Here is a 21,233-nt window from a genome sequence, read left to right on the forward strand (position 1 = left end):
CTCCGCTCTTCCTCAGTAGCATGTTGGATGCCTTCCGACCTGAGGGGCTCATCTTCCAGCGTCATAACTTTTATATGCCTGTTGTCTTTGTCCATGGAGTTTTCTTGGCAGGGATACTGGAGTGGCTTGCCAGTTCCTTCTCCAGGTGGATCACATTTAGTCTAAACTCTCCGCTATGACCTGTCCTTCTTGGGTGGCCCTGCATGGCATAGCTCATAGCTTCCCTGAGTTATTCAAGCCCCTTCGCCACGACAAGGCAGTGTTCCATGAAGGCAGTGATTCATGAACTGTGTATAGAATCCCCCAAACAGAGATTATTACCGATTTGCTTATTCTGAAGGAAATTCTGAAGTTTGGAAGTCACTGAGTTGAATAGTAAACCAGTAAGAGATTGGATAAATAACTATTTACTTTATATTAATTATCCCTGGTATGCTTAGAAGGCTTCTGAGTTATGTAGCATCAAAGTTGTTGCTAGCAAACACACACATACACCCTGCAGCCAACCGGTTCCCTTTAACAATAGTATTTTATTACTGCAGGAAGAGCGCTCAGGATCCTTAAATTTCTTCAAAATATTTACAGATAGGCATTGCGTCAGAAATCATACTGCCCTTACATTGGCTTAGTCATGAATTTGAAAACAGCTTCTTGTTTGGGTATAAGGAGGGAAATCCTCCGCTAAATAATGCAAGTCTACTGAGAAAACAAACTTACTTGCTTTCAAATCAAGTGATCTCTGAAACAGTACATCTCTGGAAGCTTCAAATGGCAGATTAATTTCCATCATTAATTTCCAACATATGTTTCACAGAGCGTTAACCATAACCATATGCTCTCAAAACACTATGCTTGAATGCCGTTTGCCATTCACTCACAAGGGCAAGCGCCTTAGACAAGGGTGGGTGGGGAGAACCATTTTCTGCCATATCCGCCCATGAAAAAAATAAACGATAGTCAGAGGTTTCTACACATACACACCTCACATTATCTCCATCCTCCTAATGAAAGCAAGAGGCTTTATCACAGCTCAAGGACATGTTCCACACAGACAGAATAATTCAAGGAAAGTGTGGAGCAAGGCTGGTGGAGAGGGGGTTGTCTGGGGAGCATGCATGGCTTGGGAGAGTCCTGAAGGCCAGGCAGAGAGGTCTGAAGGGCCACATTCAGGTTTGGGGGCTGAGGTTCCCCACCACTGCCCAAGACGTTTATTGTGGCATGGTAAGCGACTGTCAACCTCATGAGAGGCAGGAACAGAACAGTAACACCATTTGTTTTGAATAATTTGTCTCTTTCTGTAGTTCTTTGCCCCATTTCTTTCCCAAGTTACACCTGATTCCTACATATCTTCAGATTGCAAAATCTCACAGAAACAATAATAATATTGAGGTCAGTAGAAAAGTACTGGCTCAAGACAGCAGAGGATCTGGGCCAACATGCCACATTTATTTATCTCTCCTGCACTTGTACTGACATTCCTGCCACAACAGCAAAATGTGTTCCACAATGGTCTGGCAGTTCCCAGGAGAGAATCTCTCCGAATGAGATTTATAACAAATCTGTATTGCTGTTATATTTTATAACCATTCATATGGGGGAATTTCTGTCTTCTGTGCAGTTCTAAAATACTTTATTTGGTCTGCAACCAACTGCAGGATGTATTCTAGAAACAAACAAAAATGAAGTATCCTTCTAAGAATCAGTCCATAAATGTCTTAGTCACTCCAAACACATGAATTTTGAGGGAAATGGTTATAGGGGTTTTTATCTTTAGATCAGCTGGATTTGAAACGCTGTGGTCAAGGGAGAAACAGTATTTATCTCTATGAAAATCAACAAAGGTAAAGGGTGTGTGATGTTCCATATAGGGAAAGAGATAAGCTATTTTAGGATTGCTGCCTATGTTCTCCAAGGGCATTTGACGATCCTCTGTCATACCTGGGATCAATCTAAAACCTTATAATGAATTATTGACTCTACTCATGCAACAAATACTAGTGATTGTATGGGGCAATTACTCTCAAAAAATACGGATGATGGCAGTAAGCTAGTGATATGCTATTGTTTATACCAGGAATGGGGAACCTGTAGCCTCCAGATGTTGGACTCTGAGCAAAACAGACTGACTTGTGAGATTACCCTTGCTTTGCTATGTTGTTGTCTATGCCAACTAGGGCTGACAGGAGTTATCTGGAGGACCACAGATTGCCCATGACATCCCTACACTCTTCACTTAGGTAAGTTCCATTGAATACAGCATGGCTTACTTCTGGGTAGATATGCATAGGATTGCACTGTTAATGCTGATCAGTTACCCAGGTTTCAACCACTTGCAATGAACCCTCTTCATGCCTGCTTGTAAGTAAGGCCAATCGAGTTAAGTGGGACTTACTCCAAGGTATGCATGGACAACCTCTGTCACACTCAAGGTTTATCCAATGAAACATAGGCTACTTGAAACTTTACATAGTTGGATTTTTCACTCTGTGGCCGTAGCATCTATAAACAGGATCAAAATGGGTCGGGGTAAGAGGATGCCACTGGTTTCTTCCCATGCCAGCCACAATTTTGCTAGGGCATTGGCATAGGAACCAGCCACATAACAGAAACCTAGTTGTGCAGAAGACTTCAAAGATCCTCTAGTGTCTAACCTAACCCTTGCTGAAGAAGGAAATCTTCTGTCCCAGCATCCCTGATAGGTAGCTAGCCAGCCTCCACTTTTAAAATTCTAAGGAAGAAGCAAGGCAGTCTGTTCTACTGGAAGGGTGGCAGACTCGCCTCCCTTAAAGAGATTTTTAATCCACATACTGTACATGGGTCCCAGTTACAGTCGCTATTGCTGGGGGGCTCAAGCCCGTGCAAGGGTACCAATGCAATACAAAGAAGCTCGCTTGATGGTGAAAAAGCTATTCCCTCTTTAACCCCCTTAGCTAAATAATTATGTGGGACCGTGTGTTTGCGATCAGTCCTTCGGGTTTTACGTGGGTGTAGTTATCCCAGAGTGAGTAATAATCCACCTTGTTTCGGGCGCGATTCCTTCTGCCCAGATCCTCCACAGACGGAAGCTGATCGCTTCGAATTCGCAGATACTTTGTGAAGGAGCGGCAATTTCGACGTGCTGCTGCTGCTGCCCGGGCGCGAAGCGAATGCTCTGGGCGAGGGGAATCCCCGCCTCATTTGTAGCCATTCAAGCACCACGTGCACGATGCGGCTCCCAATGGAGCCCCGCATCTTTCTCCTCGAGGGGATTTCCCCCCCGTCCTGCCACTTTCGAGTTTCCCTCCTCCTTTCCCCCTCTCCCCTTCCGTCTGAGGGAAGGCCTCTCCGACGCCTCGGAGCAAAAGAGCCTCGCTTCGGATTAAGGCCCGCTCGCGCGGCTGCTCTGATCTCTGGGCCTGGCCGCTGCAGGGGATTTAGTCCTCGCAGCTGCGGCAGCGCCAGCGCCTCGGCCGCCTGACCCAGCCACCCCGTGACTCTCTGCATTCAGCTCGGCGGGAGAAACATGAAGCAAAAAGCCCCCTGAAACCGCGAGAGGAGGCTGCTTTGGGTGCTTGGCTGCCGTCGGGCCTGCTGCTCCTCCCTCGCTCGCCCCTCATGGCCTCTCCGAGGCTGGAGACCTTCTGCTGCCCCAACCGGGACGCGGCATCACAGCTGCTGCTCACTTTCCAGCCGCAGGTCTTCTGCGGGGTTTGCTTGGGCAGCGCCTCGGCCGGCCTGGCGCTCAGCGCCCTGCAGCTGCTGCCCAAGAGGGGCCAAGGCGCCAGGAAGGTGCCCAAGGCGGCGGCGTCCTCGTCCTCCACCATCCTGCTCCTCATCTCCGCCTGCGACATGCTGGGCGCTTTAGGTAAGGAGGCCACGCTGCTGGCCAGGGTCGCCCCCTTCTTGCTTTCCAATGAGACTTCTTAGCCGCGTGGTGGTGGTGGTGGTGGTGGTGGTTTTTTGGGGGGCGGGGAGGGCGATGGACGACTTTTGCATTGGCAACCTGTCGCTTGGGGCCTCAATAGGGTTGCAGACTTGGAGGGATGGTTCAGATTCCGTCTCCATTCCCGTATGGGACAGCTGCATATTCCTGCATTGGACTAGACTAGATGATCATCAGGGTCCTTCCCCCATTACATGATTTCTGTTCCCTTCAAATCCTATTTCATAGAATTGCGAAGTTGGGTCGAGGGTCATCTAGTCCCAACGCAGGAATCTTTTGCACAATGTGGGGCTCACGATCCTGAGATAAAAGAGTCTTATGCTGGACTTAGCTAACTTAAATCTCAGGGTTGTGGGTTTGAGCCCCATGTTGGGCAAAAGTTTCCTGCATTGCAGGGCGTTGGACTAGATTTCCTGCTTGGTCCCTTCCACCTATAGCTTCCTGTTGAGACTGCATTCAGTGGCAAACCCAAATTGACCTCTGTCTCATGTGGTCAGCCTCCTGGTCACTTGCACAAGTGTCCAAGAATGTACTGTACCTGGTTCTAGGATTCTTACGATATCCTTCCTACTTTTATTTTTCCAAATGGACAATTGAAAGGCAAGGGACTATTTTGCCATGGTAAATTGTGGGTGAAGCAGTGGGGGCCGGGGGCATGATACAGATCCAGCCTGCACAAGTTAGCAAGAGGTTAAATCCCCTCTACCATCTCATTCCAGGATCAAAAACTAAAACCGCCTCTCCACCATTGAGCTACATGACTGACGTTAATTTATAGTTTAGTGGCCACCAAGTCTGTTTGTACGAATGGAATTTTAAAGCCCTACTCTCGGTTGTCCCTCCCTCCACCTCCAAGTAAAAAAATAGTGTTTGTTCTGATATTATTATGCAAGAATATATAACACCAGGGAGAGAATTAATGCAACTGACGTTAACTTATAGGGAAAAAATAGTGGGGTGTTAACAGTCATTTATTAATTTCAAAGCAATGTCTTAATGGAAGAAATAGTGCATGTATTTGAAAATATACTTTTTACATATTTTTAGATGTACACTAAGTTGGCTTTAAATGTCATAAATGCAGCAAACTAAGACCCAAACCAATGAATTCAAGCGACAAGAAAGGAGATTCCAACTAAACATCAGGAACTTTCTGACAGTAAAAGCCGTTGGACAGTGGAACAGACTCCCACGGGAGATGGTGGACTCTCCTTCCTTGGAGGTTTTTAAGAAGAGGTTGGATGGCCATCTGTCATGGATGCTTTAGCTGAGATTCCTGCATTGCAGGGGGTTGGACTAGACGACCCTTGGAGTTCCTTACAAGTATACAATTCTGTGCTTCTATGAAATACACACGATGCTACATTTTCAGCCAAAAAATGCTTCCAAAGCAGCTAAGCATGAATGAAAAACAATGAAACTTCATAGGACAGGAAGTTGTGAGATGGTATGTTGAGATTACATTCAGTGGCGAACCCCAATTGACCTCTGCTTCATGTACTGAGCCTTCTGGGCAATTGCAATAATGCACCCGATTTGTCCAAAAGTAATGAACTGAAGTGACAGAGTAGAAAGAAGTTAATGGTTTAGTTCAGACAATAACATCAAATTGTGGCTTGCTTTGCCATTACATTGAAATTGGCAAGCTGTGGTTTGCAATTACCCACCAAATCAGAATTGAAAATCCATTTCAAATAGTAGTTTCCCGTTCTGATTTCAGGTTCCATAGTTTTCAAATTCAGTTTTGCACTTTGTGTGAACCCAGTTGCTCTCTTATAGATGGACAGCACTCAGTGCAAAGAAACTTGCATACGGGGTTGATACATTTTCACGTCGGGGATAGGAATGGTCGCGGGTGCCGGGGTGTTTTTCCGACGGCTTGGAGCGCTGAGCGGGGCTGCTGCGGTCGAGGCGGCCGCCTACGAGGCTCATGGTTTCCATCGGAGTGACCGAGATGACTACTTAAAAGAGCTCTACGAGACAGCCAACAAATACAACTTCCTTCACAGCCTGGCCCTCCTGGCTGTTTCCCACTGCCGCTATCCCATGATAGCCGGCAGCATCCTGTCCCTGGGCATGGGGGTGCCCTCTGGTGCCCTGTATTACCACGCCATGACAGGGGACCCGGTCTTGACCAAGGCGGCCCCTTATGGTGGTTCCCTCCCCATCCTTGACAGGATCGCCATGGCCTCTTGACACCCCCATTCCGTCTCCCTGTGCACCCTCTCTCTACCATCGCTGGTGCAGCCAGCCCTGCCCCTCATTCTCCCTCTTAGGATAGCCAGAAGGGAACCCTAGGAGAGGAGAGATCTGCCAAATGTCAGAGTGGGATCCCTTGAGGTCTTTAGCTCGCCCGGGACGTGTCTCTATCCCGCGTCTTGGAATTCCCTAAATGCCAAATCCCTTTTTAAAAGTCAAGATCCTTTTTTTTCAAAAAATCGCAACCAGATTTGAGTTTGTGATGGAGGAAGAGCTTAAGCCTCGACATGAAATGTCTGATCAGTGCTTTCAGTTGGTGCTAAATTGGTAATAAATGATGAGAGTGGTTTAACTTTTAAGAAAGAAAGAAAAGAAATTTGCATAGTTATACATTGTCTATATACCATTATTGCCTTTCCCCTGCCCTACAAATTTAAAATCTCAAAATGATAATTCATTTGGAGCTGTCTTTGGAGCTGAATCCTGTTTGATGACTGGTTGGTAATTGCTAAGGCTACAATCCTGTCAAGGAGCAAATACCGTTGATGAGACCTACTTCTGAGCAAATGTGTTTAGGATTGCTTTGTATATGTTCTAGCAAAAATGCAGATGAAGAGACTAATGCCCAGTTGACACAGGCTGTGTCCCATTTTCCTCCTCCTCCTCCTCCACCACCTGTAATGTTTGGACTTGTATTTGTAAATACTGTGCATCCTGTATACTGTGTATACTGTAATGCAAAAGTTTGGTTGCAACATACGTTCTGCTTGAAAATGACACTCTCCTTTCTGCCCCCATCTTCTTTAACACATAATTGCATGATAATAATTCGAGAGCAGGCAGCAAGGCGGAACTATATCTAGATAAGAAAGCACAAAGGCAAAAAAGCTAGACCACAGCAGCTTCAGCACCTCAGGCATACCATAGTAGGATTTGGTTGAAACAGCTGAGCTTTTAATCCCTGAATTGTCTCAATTCATGAATGAAATCCGTAAGTCTGATCACTGGTCACTCACATGACGGCAGTTTGAAGACTGGGAAGGCGAGCATGTGATTCAATAACTCTGGGAACTTTGTGCCCTTACCTTTGACTCCTTTCTAAGGATGGAGCATGCAGGATCACATAGCATGACAGCGCCCATTGCATCCTGCTAGGAACAATCCCTTCACTTATTTTGTGAATTGGTATATTTATTATATCACCATGTAAAACTGTTATATCACCACACAAAGAGAATGGCAGTCTTAGTCCTCCCTTATAATAATAATTATTAAGAAGAGACCTGCTGGATCAAGCCAACACCTTATCTAGTCCAGCCTCCTGGGCTCAGTGGCCAACATCATGCCTGGGTTTGGGAAAACATTTCCATAAACAAGGTGAACATAGAACTTGCTAGAGTCACAGCACATTAAAATGGATTTTTCCTCCTCCTCCTTAGGTGTCATCTTCAGATCAACTGTCTGGTTGGGGTTCCCAGACTTCGTAGCAAACATATCTGTGGTGAATGGGACGGATGTTTGGCCTGCTGCCTTCTGTGTAGGAAGTGCGGTAGGTAACAGATGTGGCCATGGTCCACGCAAACTGGTTTGTTTATCACATTTGCATTCTAGCTTTCATTTGTGGAGGTCAGGGCAGCATGTGTTTGGCCTATTGCAAAATCCTGCAAGGTGAGTTAGGCTGAAAGCAAGCAACTGGCTCAAAATTGGCCAGTGGGAATCATGGCTGAGTGGGAATTCCCACAGGCATCTCTTATCTGATCCAACAGTCTGTGGATCTGTGCCATTAACTGTGTTAGGGAAGAGTGCTAGCAAGGCCCCAAGAGCCTAGATAAAAGTGTTTTTTAATAACAAAGAAGCGACTCTGAGCTGGTTCCACAGAAGGCACTCCCAACTGCTGCAAGAACTTTTAAGTCTGTTGGCAAACTGGGAACTTACAAAATGGAAAGCCTCAAAAGCGATACCATAAAATCCTCTCTCCTGAAGTTCTTGAGCATTTATCCATACCTTTTCAAAATGGTTGAGTCACCTGAGGGAGGAAATCAAATAACGTGAGCTGGGGTGAATTTGTGCTTTGTGGTTGGAAGTTGAGATACTGCACTGCCACCGTGATGCACCCACTGTGGGAAGCCACCTAGAAAGGCCAGCCAAGCTGCCAGTGAAGATACGCAAGTGGAATGACTAAAATGGTGTGGAATTGTGGGAAGAAGTTAGGTGGTGCAGGGAAGGAGCACACTTAATGCTGTTTGACTTGTGCTGCCTTCAAAGGCTCAACTTTACACCAGCTCCAGATGGACCTGGTGCAATACATTTCCCTCTTCAATGGGAGGGTTTTTTTTTTTTAAATACCCCCTTACATCTGCCCAACCCACACTGCCAGTTGAGTTCTGATGTGCTCTCAGTATAAGGCATAAAAAGCAGGGAATTGATAAAAGATAGTCTTCCTTCTCATAATAAATTTTGAGATCCCCCCCAAAAAAATAATGATTTTAATATTGTCGTTGAAAAAGCAATCCATCAATTGCAGTCCTGTGCACATTTACCCAGGAGTAAGCCACCTTGAGGACAGTAAATCTTCTAAATAAACATGCCCAGGATTGTGTTGCATAGTTTCTTGAACTAGTTAGCAGTCTTTGCTTTGAGTAACCAGCATTTTTTTTAAAGGGTGAAATGGATCTTTTGGAATCGGGGCTGAGCAAGGGGAAACCTTTGACTTTTCAGAGTTACAAGAAGCATGATTTTTAACTGTGGCTTTTCTGCAGGTAAACTCAGCAGTTGCCACTGGGGATAATGACTAATTAAGAGAGGAGACAAATGACTGAAAGCTCAATGGAGCCTTAAACACCCAGAACTCCAGGAGCTGAAGAGAAAGTAAAGGTGGAATAATAAACGGTTGCTGGACCAATTTAAAGGGGAAAGAATGCAGCAGAATTCCAGCCTTTGCAAGGAAGAATGTTAGAACTTGTAAACACAGACATGAAAGATCACTTATCTAAGGTCTAGTTGTGGGAAAAAATGTGAATTATCTACAGATAAATGCCATGGAATTAGCTTGATTGAAACCTGCACATTCCATGTTTCCACCGGCCTTTCACGAGGAATATATGTAGCAGAGCTTACTATGCAGATAATCCTTTTCTCACAGCTTTTTTTCCTCCCGTTTTTGGTGAAGCAAGAAATAGCCACTTCTTATCAAAGCGATTCATGTAATAATATTTTATTCCATGCAAAATGCCGTACTTTAGATAGGCAGGTTCCTCATGAATATTCCTAGCTGGATGAGAACCAAGTATGGAAGTTGATGCCTGCCTGTTCCAGTTGATGCATTTTTATACCAGGGCTACTCTTGTCTTTAAGCTAAGGCAAAGATAGGGGACCTGTAGCTCTCTGGATGTTGTTGGACTCCCAATACCCATCAACCCCAGCCAGCATTGCTAATGGTCTGGGATGATGGGAGTTGTGGTTCTGGAAGACCCAGAGGGCCACGGGTTCCCCACCCCTGATTGAAGGGGTAGTTCCCACCCATTGGGTCAATACCTTTCTCTGGGTGACCAACACTTTTGCTGTCATAGGGTGAGAGCCCAGTACTCTGAATTTGGCTGTGCAGATAGACAGCAGCCATTTCTGAAGTTGTGGCTAGTTTCTCCAGCTACTGCCATTGCATGCATTTATTTGCTGATTTCATTTCTACCCCACACACATTGGCTTGCGCTGCGATTTCTCCATGTGACTGGCAAGTTTATCAGGAGCGGGCAGTATAGTGGGAATGGTGAGAACCAACCTCAGAAAGCCTTGCTTTACTTGCAGCATTTGACAATCCTTTTATGTCATCAGGTGTCCTTTCCTAGGGGAGGAAGAGTCTGAAGTCAAATTACGTTTTACATGTGTAACGTTTGCGCGAGGCAACTGATCAAATCATACGCACAAGAACTGAGCCTAGGGCTAATACTCAGTCACTTTGATGTACACTTTAGGATGTAACTTTTCAAGTTTAAGTGTCCCAATATTTGTCTGTTACTCTCTGCAGCTATGAAATACAAGATTCCCCTCCTCTTTTTTTCTCCCCCCCCCCCACAGATGTGGATCCAACTCTTGTACAGTGCTGGCTTTTGGTGGCTGTTTTGCTATGCTGTAGATTCCTACTTGGTGGTTAGAAGATCGGCAGGGATGAGGTAACGACGTTAAATAAAACCACACTTTAAAAATAGGGCAATATTTTCAGCATTATGTTTTTGTTCATGCCTCAATGTACATTCAGATCTGATCTGCCATTGTTACTTTATTTGGATGAAAGCTTGCCTAACACTAGCCTGGGTTTACCTCATGAGTCATGACTACTTTTGAATATTCTTTGCTAGCAACTCAAATGACTTTTGCTTTCCTCAGTTTTCCACCAGTGTGTCGATTTCTTCATTGAAGTTTCCCCAAATGTCAGTTTGTAGTTAATACACACACGCACACAGCATTCCAAGAACTGAGCTGCAAGATTTGTGTCAAACTCCTTACCAATAACTACCGGTAATTTGTTTCCCAAACCGTTGACCTCACTGTTAAAAGGGAGGAACACATGATGTGTGTAATGCTGAAGCAATTTCTGACGTCCAAACCTTTAACTTTCCATGTATTTCTAGTACAATTGTGTTGTATCACATGATGACGTGGGGCCTGGCGATCTTGCTGTGCGTGGAGGGAATTGCGATGCTATACTACCCTTCAGTTTCTAGGTAACCTTTAAGTTGATTAGCTTTTATGATTCACACAATGTTTCAATGGATTCAGTTGGACATGGCAGATGGCATAGGTTTGTCAGGTTGTGGCAGTTGCTTAGGCCATGGCTTATTCAGCAGCCCACCAGCTAAAAGCCAGCTCTGCCATCTTGGCTCTCGGTTGGTGTGAAGTCCACGTGCATCTGAGGAAATGAGCTCGGTAACGTGGACCAAGTTGCAGCTGGAAGGCATGTGATGCAGACACCTTTCAGAAGCCAAACAGGCCTGGTTCTGGTCATATGGATGGGAGATTTCTTAGGGACTCTGCCTACACTGTCTTTGCAATGCATGTGAAGAATAATTGAATAAAACCTTTGCTTTAATATCGGAGCTGGCTCAATTAAAACCTTGAGGGTCCAAACCAGATGTTCTGAGGTAAATATCGTATTTTTCAATGTATAAGACGAGCTTTTTTGACCCAAAAATGAGGTTCAAAATTTGGCTCGTCTTATACACTGGTAGTGCTGAGGGGGGACATGCGAATGGTTTTTTGGTGCGAGCCTGAGATTGTAAGTGGTGATTGGCCGCTTGATTGTTTTTGGGGGGGGTGCCAATAATCGCTCACCTGCCAGAACATAGCACACAACCACTCGCGTCACAGAAACCACCTATCAGCTCCCCGATCGCCGCCAGCAGCCGCCAGTCATGTTCCCGCTTGCTGGGACAAGGGCAGCTGTCTATTGGCTGCCGCAGCAGCAAGCAGGACAGCTAATGGCGGCGATCAGGCAGCTGCGACGCAAGTGGTTGTGTGCTGCATTCTGGCAGGTGAGCGATTTTCGGGATTCCCCTCCCCCCCACAACAATCAAGCGGCCAATGCCGAAAATGACTCACTCGCCGGAACGAAGTGCCAGCCAGAGTTTTTACTGCCCATTTTTCTCCCCGCCCCTTCAGTTGCGAAAATGGTCTGGAGCATGCGATTCCCCATTACGTCACAACCTACGTTCCATTGGTGCTTGTTCTTGTGGCGAACCCAGTCCTTTTCAGCAGGACAGTCACCGCTGGTAAGATTCCAAATGGCAATCAGAATTTGCGCGTGTGAATGAAAAACAAATATTAGGAACGCGTCTTAACGGATCATGGTTCCTTTTTAAATCAAGGGACGTAGGTAATCGGAAGGAGAGAATTGAGAACTTCTATGAATCAAAAAGTGGCTTCCTGAATAGATTACACCTCCGTACCCAGAAACTTTCAGAAAACTTTTAGAGGGATTCAGCATCGTGCTAAATGATCCTTCTGCCAGGGCAAGCATTTTGGAATGCCTCCCTTTATGTGCTCTTCCAGAAGTTCTCCCGATCCCCTCCCCCCAAAAATGAGCCAAGGGGTATGCAGACTAGGAGAAGGGGAGAAGTAGAAGTCTGTGCCAAGGGCTTTGGCTGACAGGACTCAATAGTTAAATTCTGCCCGTTATTTTATCTTCCTTAGAGGGAACCTGGTACTCTCCAGATGTTGGACTGCCAACTTTCATCATCCCTGACCATTGGCCATGCTGGCTTCTGCTGGTGGGCTTTGGTTTCATCAACATCTCGTGGGCCATGGTTTTTTTTTTAAAAAACAGACCTACCATATACTTCTGCCTGGCTATTACTGTTGCTCTTGCATAGTGCCAATCTTAAGAACAGATTGCATTAGTGACGTTAAAGTTTGGGCCCAACTATCCTGTGTAAGTTCTTTTGAAACCATTTTAATGGGGCTTGGACAAGAGAAGCAACATAGTGGGATGTGCCATTGATCTTCACTGCTGACCTTAAAAATGGCTGGGCTTTATCTCACGGCGTGTCCATTGCATTTTATTTCTCCTTTCCAGTTGCATCCTTACTGAAGGGAAGACAAGGGATCTATACAGAGAATGAAAGGCGCCTGGGGACAGAGATCAAAGTTCGCTTTTTCAAAATCATGCTGGTGGTCATTATTTGGTAAGACACATTTCCGCCCTTCTGCTTAATGGAATAGTTCCTTTTAACGATATTGTGCGGGCAAATGCATAGGCTGATGTTGCGTCAGCTCCATATTTTAAAAAGTCAGTTTCGTTTATCTGAAATTTTGACCCAGTTAGGGGTTTAGGTTTGTTTACATGTGCTCCCCCTTTATACAGGGGTGGGGAACCTCAGGCTCAGGGGGCAAATGTATCCTTCCAGACCTCTCTGCCTGACCTTTTGAATTCTTCCCAAGCTACCCCTCCCCCACTGCATCTGTTTCACATCCTGAGTGCTTTTGCCACCATGGCATGTCTCATTGAACTCTGAAAATGCCTCTTTCCTTGCCTGGACAGAGGTTGTGTGAAGGGGTGAAATTTAGAAATTAATCAAATGTACAGAGTTACATTTCTGATTGTTGCTGTGCCCCCCCCCAAAGGTTGCCAAGAAGGGAATGTGACCCTCAGGCTGAAGGTTTTCCACCCCTGCCCTTTATATGTTGCTGCTGCTAACAGCTACTTAGAATTTTCCTCTTTATGGTGCCTACAGCAATGAGGGTTCTCTCCCCTATCCCCCCCCCAAACCTCATATACCACAGCCCAGTACAGTGGTACCTTTGGGTTACAAACGCTTTGGGTTACGTGTTTTCAGGTTGAGTACCGCGGGAAACCCGGAAGTACCGGAAAGCGCCAGATCGCATTACGCGTGTGCGCAGACGCGGCGCTGCAGGTTACGAATGCTGCGGGTTGCGGACATGCCTCTGTCACGGATTACGTCCACAACCCGAGGTTCCACTGTATGCTATGGTATGAATACAAATGACCAAAATTAAATTCTGCAACTGACAAGCCTAGGGGCGAGTGGCATGTTAAAATTTAATTTTAGATTGGTTTCTCTGCCTCAGGCTGCACAAAGGGATTCCAAGGCAGGGAGATTTTGTACATGCATTCATCTTCTTTTATACTACCAGCTTTGAAAATTAGCGTTCAAAGGGAACTCTGCAAGCTCTTTCTGCAAATGAGTACAGCTATGCTTTGAAAACAAAGAACATGCATCTCTGCCTTCTTCTCTTGGTGCCTGTTATCAGCTGGTCATCGAATATCATCAATGAGGGCCTCCTGTTCTACCTGGAAATGCAGCCAGATATCAACGGAAGCCCCTTGAAACACGTCCGGAATGCTGCTCTGATCACGTGGATCATAATGGTAAGGGCTTAGCAATGTTTTTTTAGGGCTTCCTGACTGGACCTAATGGTCACGGGTCCCTTTTTTTAAAAAACAAGTGTCATTGGCAAGGTTGCCATCCAACAGAAAAGGGAGTCCCCAAAGACCTGCAGGGTGGGGCAGGGACAGAATTATCCTGCCGAGGACAGTGCAGTAAGTGATGAATTTGGAAGTTCACTGGATAGACAGAAGTGCCAGCCGCTTCATTTTTCTTTTCTTTTGGCTGCAGGTGTCTACAATACACGCAGTAATTAACTGCCAGGGGAATGTTTTAACTTGCTTGGATGCGGGCGGCGCTGTGGTCTAAACCACTGAGCCTTGGGCTTGCCGATTAGAAGGTTGGCAGTTTGAATCCCTGCGACGGGGTGAGCTCCCGTTGTTCGGTCCCAGCTCCTGCCCACCTAGCAGTTTGAAAGCACGTCAAAGTGCAAGTAGATAAATAGGGACCGCTCCGGCGGGAAGGTAAACAGCGTTTCTGTGCGCTGCTCTGGTTCGCCAGAAGCGGCTTAATCATGCTGGCCACATGACCCGGAAGCTGTTTGCGGACAAACACCGGCTCCCTCGGCCAGTAAAGCGAGATGAGCGCCGCAACGCCAGAGTTGTCTGCAACTGGACCTAACGGTCAGGGGTCCCTTTACCTTTACCTTAAATGAAGGGGACAAGAGTTATCATACATGAATAGCCTGGAAATAACATTCCCAGGAGTTTTGCCAAATTCCTCTCTGCTTATCTTTAGAAGTGGGGTGATTTTGACAGACATTTTGCTACAATGGCTTTTCAGATGGGATGGATGGATTTAGGGAATGTTCTTGCATATCTTTACTGCTGCATTTTATTATTTGTCGTATATGGCTTTTCAAATGGATTTTTTAAATAAAAAAATTCTCATATACAGTGGTACCCTTGTTCTCAAACTTAATCTGTTATGGAAGTCCGTTCCAAAACCAAAGTGTTCCAAAACCAAGGCGTACTTTCCCATAGAAAGTAATGCAAAATGGATTAATCCATTCCAGACTTTTAAAAACAATCCCTAAAACAGCAATTTAACATGAATTTTACTATCTAACGAGACCATTGATCCATAAAATGAAAGCAATAATCAATGTACTGCAGTCACACAATCAATCAATCAATCAGTAGCTGAACTGGGTTCCACACAGTCACAAAAACAAAACAAAAAAGCTGCAAAAACAGACAGACCTCAGCATAACACTCAAAACGGAAGTGTGGCACTCAAATCGGAAGCGTAAAACTCAAAATGGAGCACGTTCGGCTTCCGAAAAATGTTCACAAACCGGAACACTTACTTCTGGGTTTGCAGTGTTTTGGTTCCAAGGCGTTTGAGAACCAAGGTACCACTGTATGCTGCCTTGGGAGGTCCTTATACTGAAATGTGAAGTGTAAATAATTAAAACTGAATGAATTATTTTAAAAGGACCATGGTTCTTCATTACTCATGGCCATGTTAATTCTCGCCCTGCTTTTTGGTCCTTTAGGGAGTACTGAATCCAATGCAAGGGTTCCTTTTTACATTGGCTTTCTACGGATGGACGGGCTGGAAGTTGGACCTGCGCTGGAGAAAAAGCGAAATACCATGGGAATCGATGTCCACGTCAACAGCTGCTGAAAATGCTTACAGCTTGCCAAGTGGAAACTCTGTGAATTTCCCCGACTCAAAGAAAACGACAGCGGAGCCAAACCATCAGGCAGATGAAACCTTAAGCATGCTGTCTGAAGGTAATATTGGCAGTGATGAGAGGCTACCTAGGAACTCTCCTGTCTACCAGGGCTGGTAACTTTTACCATCTCAGGGCTGCTTCACCCTTGCACTCCTCTTGTTGGAAGACATGCATGTGGCATAGATCATATTTCAACACTGTTGATTCACCTATTCAGCTGCCAGTCAACACAAAGTGGAATTAAGAAGTGTACATGAATGTGTGATCTGGAGAATGTGCGATTCTGAATGAGAGTTTATCCTTCCCCTTGCTCACCAGTACCTTACTTTTTTTTCTTGTACTATCTTTCCACTCATCAAGACAGCCTTGCTAGAGAGAAAAGCAATGTGGAAGTTAAAAAAGTCAACTTTTTGACAAACAGTGCACAAGAATACCACTGTCAGAAGGTTCCTGCAATGTTCAGAACTTATTAGCATTGTAGTTTCTTTTGGCATACTTTGTTTTCTTGTCTCCTATAACTTGTATATCTTACGTTACATGATTTTGTTTAATAAATATATTACGGAACCTTGTAACCCTAGTAGCTTTCCTAGTTAGCTGAGGCTGCAACATTGCTGTGTTTTATTAGAAATACCTCCAGCATTGTAGTTTGAGCATCAGTTTTGGCCTTTCCCTTGTGGCATGCAGAAGAGCTTGCTTTCTTGAGCCAACTTTGGCATTTATTCTTTTCCCAACAAGGGAAAACATTTTTATATTACTGTACTCATCCCTGTTCCATGCTTCTTGATGTGCTTTTGCACCTTTATGAAGATGCCTCTTGACATAGTTGGCTTGCATAAAAGCACTGCACCTTCTCAAGGAAGTTGGCTACAGCAGCCTGAAAAGGAACGCCCAATATTCGGATTCAAAATATTACATCAGAAACACATGCAATTTACTCTTCTAGCTGGATTTGTATTGGGGATCTTCCAGTCAACTTTCATCTACGTACTCTGCACAATTTTGAATCCTAGCTTTCCTTCACCTTTTCTGCTGTCAACTCTTTTTAAGCAGAACTAAAGAAACCCAAAACACTCTGAGATGGCTGCAGTGGGGATCAGTGCTGCTTTACGGCAAGACTTGCAGGCCTGATTTGCCATGGGGCTGGTTCAAACTTTCCCCTGAGGTTGGACTCCTTGAGACCTCACTCACTATTGTTAGTCTGTCCTCCCAAGTGCTTATTTCAGCCTTTCTACCTTAAACAGAAGGGGAAGGTAGATGCATAAATGGCTATAAACACACATCCTAAGTTGTGTCGTTACACAGGTGGAAGTCAAACACAGCTGCTGCGCTACCTGAACCCTGTTTGTGTGGCACAGGACACCTTGCCTGTGGTAGATTTCATAGTTCAAACCCAGCTAGAATCCCTCCCAATCTTGTTTCAAGGTACACGATTAGCAGGGCTTCAAAAGGCATCCTGCTTCAAGGCTTTTTTTTGCACACAATAGTATACACCAGCCTTTCCCAGTGTGGTGCCTTCCACATGCTTTGAGCTATGACTCCCATGGGCCCCAGCCAGTGGTTCGGGATGATGGGAGGTACAGCCCAAAACATCAGGAGGACATCAGGTGGGGCAAGGTGTGAGAGTTTTAGCTGTACACCTACCTAGTCTCTCCTTAGCAGCCTTTTGCTGCTAAGTAGCATTGGTTCTGGAAGGCGGTTAACATTTAGAAAATAAAACATCCACTTAAGATGCCATTTCATCATCCTTTTTAACAAAGGAAAAGAACAACAACCCACTTGTTTTTTAAACATGTCGTTCCATTCCCTCACTCCATCACGTAAACGTTAGAACATAATCATGCCTTTCTGTTTACAGAGCCAAAGGCCTGGACTTGTGGGTCAAGATTTCTGAAGAATTCTTGAACAGAAACTGCCAGGCACACAAGAGATGCAGCATCCAACTGAGCAATGCAAACCCTTAACATTTAACTAAGCAAACAAACCCAATGAACCCCACTGTGAAATGTGCCAAAGGTGGCTGGTCTTTGTGATGTCAGCTAGTTGTTTCAATTTCTTGCCTTGGCAAGAGCACAGGATTGGGGATGGGGACAAGAAGAACACAAGGCTTATGACGCCTACATGTTTTTCTTATCTTACTTCTGACTGGCCATGCCAGATGCAGCATGCCTCTGAATGCCAGTTGTTGCAAACTGCCTAAGGGGAGAGTGCTCTTGTGCTTGGGTGCTGCTGGTGAGTTTTGCACAAGCATCTAGGTGGCCACTGGATGCTGGACTAGATGGGCCATTGGCCCAATCCAACAGGTGCTTCTTACATACCTTCTAACCTGGGCTATGTTATACGTGAGCTATATTAATGTGGCTTGAAATAAACTCTGGCAACAGAATTGGTTTGGAAATTCTTGTCGTGCTACCACAGTGGGAGAACATTTAAACGACGTCTGTTCCAATACAGGCCTATGCATGTCTACTCAGAAGTAGGTTTAAAGAAGCAGTTTCAGGGATGCCAGTCATGGGCACTACTACAGTGTGTTTTAAAGTAAAGCCACCTCACCACTTTACAGGAATCCATGGCAGATGTTTTTGCTTGGGTTCAACTCATGTTTAACTGGATCCTCGGATACATCTTGCACATGGCCACTGCCCAGATCTAGACAGAAGAAGGCTTCTGCAAGAGAGACTGGGAACTGGAGCCTGAATTTAGTGGACAAAAGGCAACACAGTTTTGATGAGGCAAGAGCCTCCATGGTATGTCAGCCCCAAGCAATTTTGGTTACACAAACCAATTCCTTCTTGGAATAGGGCTTGAAGGCCTGAGCGCACACAGTCCATGGCCACTAACTACATTCCAGCATATAATTGTGAATGCTTAAAAATAAAATAAAATTCAAGCCCCAGGATTCCTGGCATTCAGATTTTTTCTGGTCAGGGCAAACTAGGGAATAAGTATACTATTCTAATAAAAACATGGCAGGTAAACAAATAGTAGGCTGTGGAAAAAGCAAGCAGAAGGCCCTCATTACCTCAGACAGCACTAGAAATCACTCCTGTCTGAAACATTGGAGATCTGTTATAAGTCTACTGAGCTGGATGGGAGCAATGACTCAATATAATTAGTGCTATTTTTCTAGAAAAAGAGGTGCTGGAGCTTCTCTTATAATGGCAATGGCACCCACCTGAGAGGTGCTAGAACTGAGTTCTGGCTGAACTTAGACGCCCAGCTTTTTCCCTGACACGGACTCAAGGCAGCTTACAGATAAAATAAGAACTAAATATCAACAGAATTTTGTGTGTGTGTGTACACATACACTATTCAAAACAGATAATTACAGTAAGAACTCCATGGCACTAGCCCTTTCATTAAAAGCAGTTCCCAAAAGCTTGTTGGAATAAGGTGGTCTTCACCTGCCAACGAAAGGACAAGGAGGGAGCCAGTTTAACACCTCTAGGGAGTTCCAAAGTCCAGGAGCAGCCACCAGGAAGGCCCTCTCCCATGTCCCTACAAAGCATGCAGTCGTCTGTGTTCCTAAGGCACACACAGCTCATTCAGATACAAATTTCAATTCCAATTTCTTTGATACTTAAAGAGATAGCTAGAGTACTATAATTCAGTACAGGCCCCTCTCTAGTCGCAAGAACAAAGACTTGATATGTCAAGCATCTGCTATTAATAAAGAGCAACAGAACATAATTGGTCTTTCTCTGGTTCAGAAGAAAGGGCTTTGTTAAAAGAAAGCAGATCCCACTCGGTCCATTAGCGCCTGGATTGAGACATGCTGAAGCGTGGGTTAGAAGAGTAATACTGTAAACCAAATATTGTGCTAGAAGTGAAGAGAGAGAAAACAGACACACTCCTATGGGGCATGGGTGACAAGAAGTTTGTTGCTAGTCTGTGGCTTGTTCACATCAGTTCTGATTGGACTTCAAGTAGATATTGGGGAGATGTTTTTAGAGGCCTTTAGTTAGAATGTCACACACTCCATACATTTTTAAAAATTGTGCAAAACTCTTGCTTACCTTTACCCTAGCTTGCTGCCACATTCAGTCTTATAGAAAGAGATCTACTAAACATTTCATAGGGGTTATAGATTCAGAACTGTTGATGCCAATGAGCTGCAAATAAGTTCAGCCATCAACTCTCAGCGTGTGTGACCCAGGGAAAACATCAAACACTTCTATGCAGCAGCTGCTTTGGCATTAAAAGAAAAGAAAAAAAATGAATGGAAGCCTTTCAGGCATAAGAGCTCAACTAAATTCTGTATTTTCTGTGGAAATGTCACATGCTTTATTCCAGGTCATGAGGTCTTTCCTAGTTTTAACATCTTTGCTCAAGCCACCAACAATTCTTTCTCCAGACTTCCTGACTCTTACACCTGATAAGCTACCCAACATCTCCCTAATGCCTCATGGAACAACACAATCATCTTGAAAATACCGTTTCTATAATACAATACATAGCAGTCCACACTAAAGCAAGAGTCACTGTGCCTACATAGACATCCAGTCAAAATACTTTGTGGTTTGACACACTGGTACAGCGAAATCCCTGCTCTGTAGGGTTAAATGCAAGTTTCATGCTGTAAGTTTCCTTCATTTTTTCTTTAGTCAGCAAGAGAAAGACCAGTTTCTTCAGCCACCCCTCTCCCTCTCTGAATGTAATGAGAGATCTCTCTCTTTTTGTCTTGCTAGGTTCTGATGCTAGCACAATTGAAATCCATATCTCAAGTGGAGCCCATGAATTAGATGGTAATGATGCTGATGTTGAATAATTGGAAACTGTGGAGGACACCCTGATTCCCCCCCCCCAATAAAAGTCTAGCATGGAGTGACAAACAAGTCTTCCTCCTTTGAAATTCAGATTTGCCACCACTCTTCTGCCAGCATCTCCCCAACAAGCCTGATCACGCTTCCCTTGACTGACTTTTGACGGCTTTCTAGTCCTCAGTCTGCAAAAGCACATAACTAATTCTGAACATGAGCCTGAACCATGTTCAGATTCAGTAGCGATTGTTAAAACATTCCTAACCACATAATCACCACTGTGCTTTATTTTTGCCTCTAAACGTTGCTGGGATGTGTAAAAGGTCCCAAATGTCATGATACACACACACACACACACACACACATGAATACTGAAAAAGTATCACAAAGCTTTCTTATTTTTACTAATTTTCCTTTGCTTACCTTGGTTAATTCTAACGAGACACCCACACAGACCCTACAGACCAAAGGACACTATTTAGTAGACCTTTCAGAGATTGAAAATGTGTTCCTTGCTATTCCTTTCCATCCTTGTGACACACTATAAACTGTTGATACCTCTTCTAGTGGGTCAATCACCTTGATGTGGGAAAAGGTTTTTGCTGTTTCCTGACAATTGCACTGGCCAGACTCTGACACTGAAGTAGTGCCACCCAGGTGGCACAGTTCAAAGGTGAGGGGGGTCAAAGGGCAGCCCTGTCTACACACTCCTGTTGTGTTTACACACTTAATTGATTTTTTCCAGTTAATTTTTTTAGTTAGAGTAAAATATT

The 21,233-nt window shown here is 44.7% G+C and overlaps 1 protein-coding gene across 1 annotated transcript; it reads left to right on the forward strand.

The window, feature by feature from the left end:
* Positions 1 to 3,447: 3,447 nt before the first annotated feature.
* On the forward strand, positions 3,448 to 20,483 carry GPR143 (G protein-coupled receptor 143). Its single transcript, XM_033147437.1, has 9 exons — positions 3,448 to 3,844; positions 7,561 to 7,670; positions 10,196 to 10,290; positions 10,750 to 10,842; positions 11,777 to 11,886; positions 12,690 to 12,798; positions 13,886 to 14,003; positions 15,518 to 15,758; positions 20,389 to 20,483. Exons 1-9 carry the CDS (start codon positions 3,595 to 3,597, stop codon positions 20,466 to 20,468), a joined length of 1,206 nt encoding a protein of 401 aa, XP_033003328.1. The 5' UTR covers positions 3,448 to 3,594; the 3' UTR covers positions 20,469 to 20,483.
* Positions 20,484 to 21,233: the final 750 nt, after the last annotated feature.

Source organism: Lacerta agilis, chromosome 4 (assembly GCF_009819535.1).
Source record: "Lacerta agilis isolate rLacAgi1 chromosome 4, rLacAgi1.pri, whole genome shotgun sequence".
Lineage (NCBI taxonomy): Eukaryota > Metazoa > Chordata > Lepidosauria > Squamata > Lacertidae > Lacerta > Lacerta agilis.